General features: G+C 42.6%; 1 protein-coding gene and 1 pseudogene across 1 annotated transcript; both read left to right on the forward strand.

The window, feature by feature from the left end:
• Nucleotides 1-401: 401 nt before the first annotated feature.
• On the forward strand, nt 402-1655 carry LOC146713739 (tripartite motif-containing protein 29-like; annotated as a pseudogene).
• Nucleotides 1656-6321: 4666 nt separating this feature from the next.
• LOC146713740 (tripartite motif-containing protein 16-like) lies at nt 6322-8883 on the forward strand. Its single transcript, XM_085450080.1, has one exon. It carries the CDS (start codon nt 6354-6356, stop codon nt 8052-8054), a length of 1701 nt encoding a protein of 566 aa, XP_085306206.1. The 5' UTR covers nt 6322-6353; the 3' UTR covers nt 8055-8883.
• Nucleotides 8884-10124: the final 1241 nt, after the last annotated feature.

Raw genomic sequence — 10124 nt, forward strand, 5'->3', positions numbered from 1 at the left:
TCTGTAAGGTGGGGGTGTGGAATGTGGTCTGTCTATCTCCCCTGTCTTTAGACACAGAGTCTACTGCTTACAACCTTCTCTTCATGATTCAACAATTAAGCATGTCAAGAAAACAGTGTAACACATTCCCAGCAGATCAAGGATACAGAGTGATGCACATTTATCTAATGAACTAATATGTGAATATGTTCTGTTAACTCAAAAGTATAATGACAACTAAACTACATACAGCTCACACACTCTATATTAAAGGGTATAATATGATCTACAGCAGTATTCTAATTCAACTACTTTGATTACATATATAAGGTAACATATAATAACAGAATAATCTAATACTGCTCCTCTTCCTGGAGTGAAGCACAGCCTGATAACCTCCCTCTTCTTCCTGCTCTTAAACACAGCACCTCCTCTCTGTCCACGTGTTTCCTCGTTCCCTCCCCTTCAGATCTGCACTTTGAAGATGGGTGTAACCAACATGTGGTGACGTGTAAGAGCTGACAGGCTCCATTCACTGCAGAAACATGTTGTTGAGATCAGAGCTCAGACTAGTTTCAGTTATAAGGAAGTGAAACTCACACAGTCACTGACACTGAGAGGAGAAATGGCGCAGAAAGGAGTTCAGCTGGACCGAGAAACCTTCTCTTGTTCAATCTGTTTGGATCTACTGAAGGATCCGGTGGCTACAGCCTGTGGACACAGCTACTGCAGGAACTGTATTAAAGGTTTCTGGGATGAAGAGGACAGGAAGGGAATCCACAGCTGCCCTCAGTGCAGGAAGACTTTCACACCGAGGCCTGTCCTGGAGAAAAACACCATGTTAGCAGCTTTAGTGGAGCAGCTGAAGAAGACTGGACTCCAAGCTGCTCCAGCTGATCACTGCTATGCTGGACCTGAAGATGTGGCCTGTGATGTCTGCACTGGGAGGAAGCTGAAAGCCATCAAGTCCTGTTTAGTCTGTCTGGCCTCTTACTGTGAGAAACACCTCCAACCTCACTATGATGCAGCTCCGTTAAAGAAACACAAGCTGGTGGCCCCCTCCAAGAAGCTCCAGGAGAACATCTGCTCTCGTCATGATGAGGTGATGAAGATTTTCTGTCGTACTGATCAGCAGAGTATCTGTTATCTCTGCACGATGGATGAACATAAAGGCCATGAAACAGTCCCAGCTGCAGCAGAAAGGACTGAGAAGCAGAAGGAGCTCGAGGTGAGACGACTAAACATCCAGCAGAGAATCCAGGAGCGAGAGAAAGATGTGAAGCTGCTTCAACAGGAGGTGGAGGCCATCAATGGCTCTGCTGATAAAGCAGTGGAGGACAGTGAGAAGATGTTCACTGAGCTGATCCGTCTCCTCCAGAAAAGAAGCTCTGATGTGAAGCAGCAGGTCAGATCCCAGCAGGAAACTGAAGTGAGTCGAGTCAAAGAGCTTCAGGAGAAGCTGGAGCAGGAGATCGCTGAGCTGAAGAGGAAAGACGGCGAGCTGGAGCAGCTCTCACACACAGAGGATCACAACCAGTTTCTACACAACTACCCCTCACTGTCAGCACTCAGTGAGTCTACACACTCATCCAGCATCAATATTCGTCCTCTGAGCTACTTTGAGGATGTGACAGCAGCTGTGTCAGAGACCAGAGATAAACTACAGGACATTCTGAGAGAGGAATGGACAAACATCTCACTGACAGTCACTGAAGTGGATGTTTTACTGTCACCAGCAGAGCCAAAGACCGGAGCTAGATTCTTAAAATGTTCAGATCCATTTATGGAACAACAAGAGTCTTATTCTGATCATCCAGACAGATTCATTGTGTGGCCTTATGTCGTGAGTAGAGAGAGTTACTGGGGGGAGGAGGGAGAGGAGGAGGGAGAGGAGGAGGGAGAGCAGTTTATGTATTAGTATTTAGTATTTATTTATTTATTGTCATTGTCAAGAACAATGAAATTGCGTTTGGGGCTTCCATACAACCCAAAAAAAAGAAGAAAATAATAAATACCCCTTAAAACCCAAGTGTACATATTTAACCCAGTGTGACTCCAATGCAAAAAGACAATCCTTAGCAATAATGTTCGTAGAAATTCAGACAAAGACCTGAGAAACATGACAAAATACAACAATGCAACCCATTCAATATTATTGTACTGTGAGATATGATATCAGATATGATAGTTATCTATTTAAGAAAGGGGGGGGGCAGGAGGGGGAAGAGAATAAAGATATGATGCACCAATGCAGACCAGTTCATTGCTATTAAGAAGTTGGATATGGTTATTGTCCGTGAGAGGGGGGCAGAGAGTTCAGGAGCCTCACAGCCTGTGGATACAGGCTGTTGGCCAGTCTGGATGTTCTGGCCTGTATAGACCTGTACCTTCTCCCTGAGGGCAGCAGATGGAAAAGGTGGCGCGCAGGGTGATGTTGGTCCCGCAGGATACTGTGCACCCTCCTCAGACAGCAGTCACATACAAGAATATCAGCAGAGCAGGGGGGGGCGATGAATGTTTATTTGGATTCAATGACAAATCTTGGGCATTAGATTGTTACACAAACAGTTTTAAATTTTGGCACAACAAAGTCCAAACTGTCCTCTCAGGTCCTCAGTCCTCCAGAGTAGGAGTGTACCTGGATCACAGAGCAGGTATTCTGTCTTTCTACAGCGTCTCTGAAACCATGACTCTCCTCCACAGAGTCCAGACCACATTCACTCAGCCGCTCTATGCTGGACTTTGTCTTTGGGATGATGGAGCCACTGCAGAGTTGATTAAAGTCAAACAGAGAAGACAGGTTCATGTTGATCCCTGACCATTATATGTACTTGTGTAGTTTCTAAATGAGGCTTTACATTTTAGAAGCTGAGAAGTTCAGTGGTCCATTGATGTGTGAAAATAATATTGCACTGATTCAAACTGTACTTACATTTATATACCTTACATCAATATAAATCTGAATTTGTTCTTATGGCTGATAATCATGTGAGTTTAAATGATACTACTCTTCATATTCAGCATGTTTGAAATCTGTCATCAGTCTGGTTAGTGCTTTTATTCTGTAGTTGCTGTAGTGGGTTGTCAAATGCAACAATATATTGGAGCTGCAGTGATTCATCAGTTAGTCAATGATTAGAGAATTGATTGTTTTATCATTATTTTAGTCACATTTAAAGCTGGTTCCAGTTTCTGAAATGTGAAGATTGTTGATTTTCTTGATCATATATGACTGTAAACTTAATGTCTTTGAGGTTTGAACTTTTAAAATGCAACAAAAAAATTAATCCTTGAGGTTTTTGATATTATATTATCATTATTATTATTATTATTATTATTGTATCTACAGTGATGACATTTAATGTCTTTTTGAGATGAAAAGCTTGATCACACTCACTTATTTATACATTTAAATATAAAAAACCAAATCAGTGTTCCCCAACCCCCGGGCCCCAGACAGACCAGGCAGCAAGAGAAGAAAACATTTTTTGTACTGATACTGGTTTTATTTTGTTGTATTTATCAACAACACCTTAATAGCCGGTCGGTGACACACAAAAAGGTTGGGGACTGTTGAACTAAATAACACAGGCCTGTATGTTGTGGAGGATAGACATGTTTCTTGCCCTGAGCTGTGTCTGGCAGGCAGAGCGTCTCCACAAATCTGAAGCTTCTGATTTGGAGAAAATGAGCTGAGGGAGACACCTGGTGGACAAATATAGACATGACAGGAAGAAAGACTAAAGTGCAGAGTGGAGACAAACAGCTGGAAATACTTGTTGGAAAGGATTGTCATGCTTCAGACAAACACACAGCACACACTCTAACAGTCCTTTATTTGCACTGAAGGAGACACGTGAAGAAGCCAAATCACACAATAATGAAGTGAACACATTTATAGTCAGTGTTCAAGATGATGGATAGAAATGAGAATCATGAAGCATTTGTTCACTTTTAGGTCTGATTCTTACAGCAGAAGCAGCATTTACATGAACTCACTGGCCTTTTTCCACTGAACGCTCTCTTCTTCATCACCTCATCTTCCTCTTCTGACTGATGCTGAGCTCCAACCCTTTTTACTTCCTGGAGATGATTCATACTCACTGAAATTTCACTCATGACACAGAAACTGTTCAGTTATTCTTCATTTATTAGTCTGTTTATCAGGAACCTCTGTTGATTTTACATGTAAAGGATTTTCCTTCTATCATTGAACCTTTTATGGGTTTTCTCTTAGTAGTTTTGGGGAGTTTTTAATTAGATTTACAGCTTCAGAATAACTTTGTGATGTCAGATTAGAAAGTCTGTGTCCAACCCTGGTGTTTGATCAGCTGTTTGATCCCTGCTGGGCTGGATTTTTTATATGAATGTTGAATTTGTTGTTTTGGAACTGAGTTAGATTTTTATTGATGGATGATTCGTTGTAAAAAGTGGATCTACCAACAGTTTATTTCTTTGTTATTAACCAGCAAGAAGACTTTTCCCCAGAAACAGAGTTTTGATTAGTGGAACTGACAAACAGTTTGAGGCTGATTTGGCTGATATGGGTGAATATTGAGCAGATAATGATGATGTGAGACACTTACTGACATGTACAGATGGATTTTCCAAGTATGCATGCAGGTGTCTTCAAACCAAGGCAGCAGCATCTGTTGCATCTGCTTTTGAGGATGTTCTGAGTGAAGGATGTGTACCTGTTAAACTTCAAATAGATGAAGGCGAGGAGTTTAATAATAAACATTTCCATCAGCTGAAGGTTCAGTTTAACATCACACATTGATTAAACCAAGTTTTGTGGAATGTTTTAACAGAAGCTTTAAGGGCCGTATGTGAAAATACTTCACATCTGTTAACTTATGAAGACGTGTAAACGTGGTCCAGGACCTTGTGCTGTCAAGGCCAAGCAGCCGGTGTAAAGAGGTTGGAGCCAAAAGCTGACTCAGTACATGTTTGTTTGATTTGAATGAAAACTTGATTTATAGCAGGGATCATGAAGGTCGAGGCGAGACATGGAGGGAATGACATGGGAGCAGGACTCACTCACTATTAAATGCTGAAGCAAAGCTACAGAGAGGGGCGTTTCTCCAGGATTGCTGTGGAGTGAGGAAAGAACAACATGTCTGAGGTGAGTTTCTGGACTTACACTAGGAAAAAGGCTCTATTTTTTGTTGCCTACATAGTAGAAGGTCACTTTGTCTCTAAACAGGAAAATGAGCAGTCAGGGGTTAAAGTGGATTCAGCAGGTGGAGGAACCCTAAAATCAGTTGCAACAGCTCAGTGTGGGGAAAACATTCACGACTCAGTATAATTACTGCTGAGAGCTCCAGTAGATTTTCTGAATGGACAGGCTGTGATCAGCTGACCTGCTGCTCTTTGTGGATTTACACAAGTGAATTCAACCAGATGTCAGAAGATGTTTTATGAGTTGAACTGCTTTCCATCCTCTACACTGACAGTAAACTGTTTATGCTCTTTTTATTAGACACTATTCAGCTGGTATGAAGGTGAAATTCAGTGAATCTTAACTGCAAATTCATCTCTGCTACACTTGATGTAACCAAACTCTGAGCATGAAACCACAGCCACTGTGCAGCAGTCACACACTGTTCTGCAGCAAACTAACCTGTTTATCCTGCACTAACCTGCAACCTTTAAATAGCACAGTGCCTCAGTTTGTTTAGCAGCACGTTTCAGGATATGAAAAAACATAATGTCACATGTACAGAACCAATATGTGATTTAACAACATGAAGACTTACATGTGAGCTTTACAATCAGTCGTTGGGTCAAAAGCAAGAAAAAGGAAAGACTCTGCTGACTGTTCAAAGCAATGCAGTGGCATTTATTTAGTTCTCATCCTGTTACAGCAACATTGATTACTGCCTATAAAAGCAATAAATAAATAAATAAAAGCAACCAGCATATGTCTGCTAACCTAACCCTGCTCTCCACATATGCTTTGATTAGGTCAGCAGCCTCTGCTGTTCTGACAGTTATTGTTACATGAGACGTTTCTGTCCAGTGTTCATTAAAGCTGGATTTTTAAAAATTATTTATATAGAAGAAGCAGTAAATAAAATGGTTAAACACACAGTTTCACTCTCTAACTGCTCCTCTTCCTGGAGTGAAGCACAGCCTGATAACCCTCCCTCTTCTTCCTGCTCTTAAACACAGCACCTCCTCTCTGTCCACGTGTTTCCTCGTTCCCTCCCCTTCAGATCTGCACTTTGAAGATGGGTGTAACCAACATGTGGTGACGTGTAAGAGCTGACAGGCTCCATTCACTGCAGAAACATGTTGTTGAGATCAGAGCTCAGACTAGTTTCAGTTATAAGGAAGTGAAACTCACACAGTCACTGACACTGAGAGGAGAAATGGCACAGAAAGGAGTTCAGCTGGACCGAGAAACCTTCTCTTGTTCCATCTGTTTGGATCTACTGAAGGATCCGGTGACTACAACCTGTGGACACAGCTACTGCAGGAACTGTATTAAAAGTTTCTGGGATGAAGAGGACAGAAAGGGAATCCACAGCTGCCCTCAGTGCAGGAAGACTTTCACACCGAGGCCTGTCCTGGAGAAAAACACCATGTTAGCAGCTTTAGTGGAGCAGCTGAAGAAGACTGGACTCCAAGCTGCTCCAGCTGATCACTGCTATGCTGGACCTGAAGATGTGGCCTGTGATGTCTGCACTGGGAGGAAGCTGAAAGCCATCAAGTCCTGTTTATCTTGTCCAGCCTCTTACTGTGAGAAACATCTCCAACCTCACTATGATGCAGCTCCATTAAAGAAACACAAGCTGGTGGCCCCCTCCAAGAAGCTCCAGGAGAACATCTGCTCTCGTCATGATGAGGTGATGAAGATTTTCTGTCGTACTGATCAGCAGAGTATCTGTTATCTCTGCACAGTGGATGAACATAAAGGCCATGAAACAGTCCCAGCTGCAGCAGAAAGGACTGAGAAGCAGAAGGAGCTCGAGGTGAGACGACTAAACATCCAGCAGAGAATCCAGGAGCGAGAGAAAGATGTGAAGCTGCTTCAACAGGAGGTGGAGGCCATCAATGGCTCTGCTGATAAAGCAGTGGAGGACAGTGAGAAGATGTTCACTGAGCTGATCCGTCTCATCCAGAAAAGAAGCTCTGATGTGAAGCAGCAGGTCAGATCCCAGCAGGAAACTGAAGTGAGTCGAGTCAAAGAGCTTCAGGAGAAGCTGGAGCAGGAGATCGCTGAGCTGAAGAGGAAAGACGGCGAGCTGGAGCAGCTCTCACACACAGAGGATCACAACCAGTTTCTACACAACTACCCCTCACTGTCAGCACTCAGTGAGTCTACACACTCATCCAGCATCAATATTCTTCCTCTGAGCTACTTTGAGGATGTGACAGCAGCTGTGTCAGAGACCAGAGATAAACTACAGGACATTCTGAGAGAGGAATGGACAAACATCTCACTGACAGTCACTGAAGTGGATGTTTTACTGTCACCAGCAGAGCCAAAGACCAGAGCTGGATTCTTAAAATATTCACATGAAATCACACTGGATCCAAACACAGCAAACACACATCTGTTATTATCTGAGGGGAACAGAAAAGTAACATTGATGAACCAACAACAGTCTTATTCTGATCATCCAGACAGATTCACTGGATGGTATCAGGTCCTGAGTAGAGAGAGTCTGACTGGACGTTGTTACTGGGAGGTGGAGTGGAGAGGGGGAGCAGTTTTTATAGCAGTCACATACAAGAATATCAGCAGAGCAGGGAGGGGCAGTGAATGTGGATTTGGATTCAATGGCAAATCTTGGGCATTACGTTGTGTCACAAACAGTTATAAATTTTGGCACAACAAAGTCCACACTGTCCTCTCAGGTCCTCGGTCCTCCAGAGTAGGAGTGTACCTGGATCACAGAGCAGGTATTCTGTCTTTCTACAGCGTCTCTGAAACCATGACTCTCCTCCACAGAGTCCAGACCACATTCACTCAGCCGCTCTATGCTGGACTTTGGCTTTATGGACTTGGAGCCACTGCAGAGTTGATTAAAGTCAAACAGAGAAGACAGGTTCATGTTGATCCCTGACCATTATATGTACTTGTGTAGTTTCTAAATGAGGCTTTACATTTTAGAAGCTGAGAAGTTCAGTGGTCCATTGATGTGTGAAAATAATATTGCACTGATTCAAACTGTACTTACATTTATATACCTTACATCAATATAAATCTGAATTTGTTCTTATGGCTGATAATCATGTGAGTTTAAATGATACTACTCTTCATATTCAGCATGTTTGACTCTGTATGAGTGAATCACAGGGGTTAGAAGTTTGTAGGTCACGATGGGGGTCTCACACTATACGGCCCGATGCTCTGATGCGACCTGAGTGCTCACACTGTGCGTCCATAACATGAAGCCTATAACACAAAATCTGTCTCAGCACAGTGCAGTCCATCACCAGTGTTCGGTCCTCCAGCACCAGCTGGACTGGTTAAAACAGCAGAACACAGGATCCATCAGACAAGCGACTCAGAATGAGTTGGACAATGCTGCGGTCGAGGTACTGCAACTACATGACTTGGATGTGTGTGAAAAAGTACTCTGGAAATCTTCAGAGATACCTGACTCTTGAATGATGGGGGATTATGAAAAGATTGTAGTGACTTAAATGTGCCTGATGGAGTTAGTAAGGGTGCGGCTGTGCCTCGAGCTGATGACAGCACCATACAAACGGATGTGTTAGTGGAGGAGGTTTGGACACACGTCTGCTTTAATGTGTTTTGCTATTAAAAGATGACAGAATGTTTTATTTACACTAATAGTTGTTAATAAATAGGATTTGCTGAATCAAATTATGTTCTGATATTGTTTTTGTATCATCGTTACATAACATCAATTTCCACATTGTACACATGCAGTTATAGTGATGACAGACACATTAGTAATGATGATGTGAGACACTTACTGACATGTACAGATGGATTTTCTAAGTATGCATGCAGGTGTCTTCAAACCAAGGCAGGAACATCTGTTGCATCTGCTTTTGAGGACGAGTGAGGGACGTGTACCTGCTAATACGTACGGCTCTGATGTCACTAACATCTCCTTGAACTCTAAATCAGTGTTTCCAACCACTGTGCCGCAGCACATACAGGGAGTGCAGATTTATTAGGCAAGTTGTAACAAAATAAAAAGGAGAAAAGAAAAGCCTTGTTAAGCCATGACATATGCTCTTCGTCCCAGGAGGGTAAATCATACCAAACCTAATTGGCAGGTTCAAATTTGTAACAAAAGACAAATCATCGGCCAGATTAATCTCAAGCATTCATCCATCAGCCACACACCTTGCGACACACAACATACAACATAACCCTGATGTCTTTTCACATAATAAGTTTCTTCTCATGTAATCAGATGTGTGCCATGTTAAAACTTCTTCACACACCTCAGAAACTCAACAACCTATTAGCTCGCCCAGCTCACTCTTTCAAGACCCCTCATCAGCATTCTGTTTTCCCCCAGCTTTGATGCAATCATCTGTCCTCCCATAATATTAGTCCACTAGTCTATGTATCACTTCTCATCTAAGTGACTTGGATAAGATGACAAACAGAATCACATGCTTAAGATGCTGTCTGGTCTTCATGAGTTTCATTGTATGTGTATGTAGGGTTAGTAGGATTAATACATTTTCCGTTTGTGTTTTTGTTGTGTACCTTTTTCATTTTGTAGTGCTTCAGACTCCTCAAATGTTCCCACTTAAAGCAGTTATTTTCCTTTTTCACAGGTTTGCTAACCCAAATTTTGATTTCCCACACTAAACAACAGCATTCCTCTGTACACTCACCTGCTTCTTCCACTCTGTTCTCCTCTCCCACTCTGCAGTCCAATGGCAGTCAGTTCTCTTCAGCTTTGGCCTGTGTTTTCCACTGTCTCATCTTGGCATTTCACTCCAAAAGTGGCAAATGTCACACAGTGAAGTTGTAGCTTGCTGGAAACACATGTCCATCCAGTCAGGTGATGGGTTTTCTTTCTCTCTGATGCCGTTTGCCCAAAGCGCTGCTGGACCTCTCTGCTCAGGATACTGCTGTCTCTTGACCTGCTGTGAGCTCTTGATATCCATCTCATTGTTCTAGAACTGCACTCCTTGTCTTC

Source organism: Copadichromis virginalis, linkage group LG3 (assembly GCF_057382275.1).
Source record: "Copadichromis virginalis isolate Kocher_CV1m ecotype Utaka linkage group LG3, C_Virginalis_male_GT1.1, whole genome shotgun sequence".
Lineage (NCBI taxonomy): Eukaryota > Metazoa > Chordata > Actinopteri > Cichliformes > Cichlidae > Copadichromis > Copadichromis virginalis.

Bases quoted from the DNA above. Each gene is read 5' to 3' on its own strand.
- LOC146713740 (XM_085450080.1), top strand. From the start codon at position 6,354: ATGGCACAGAAAGGAGTTCAGCTGGACCGAGAAACCTTCTCTTGTTCC.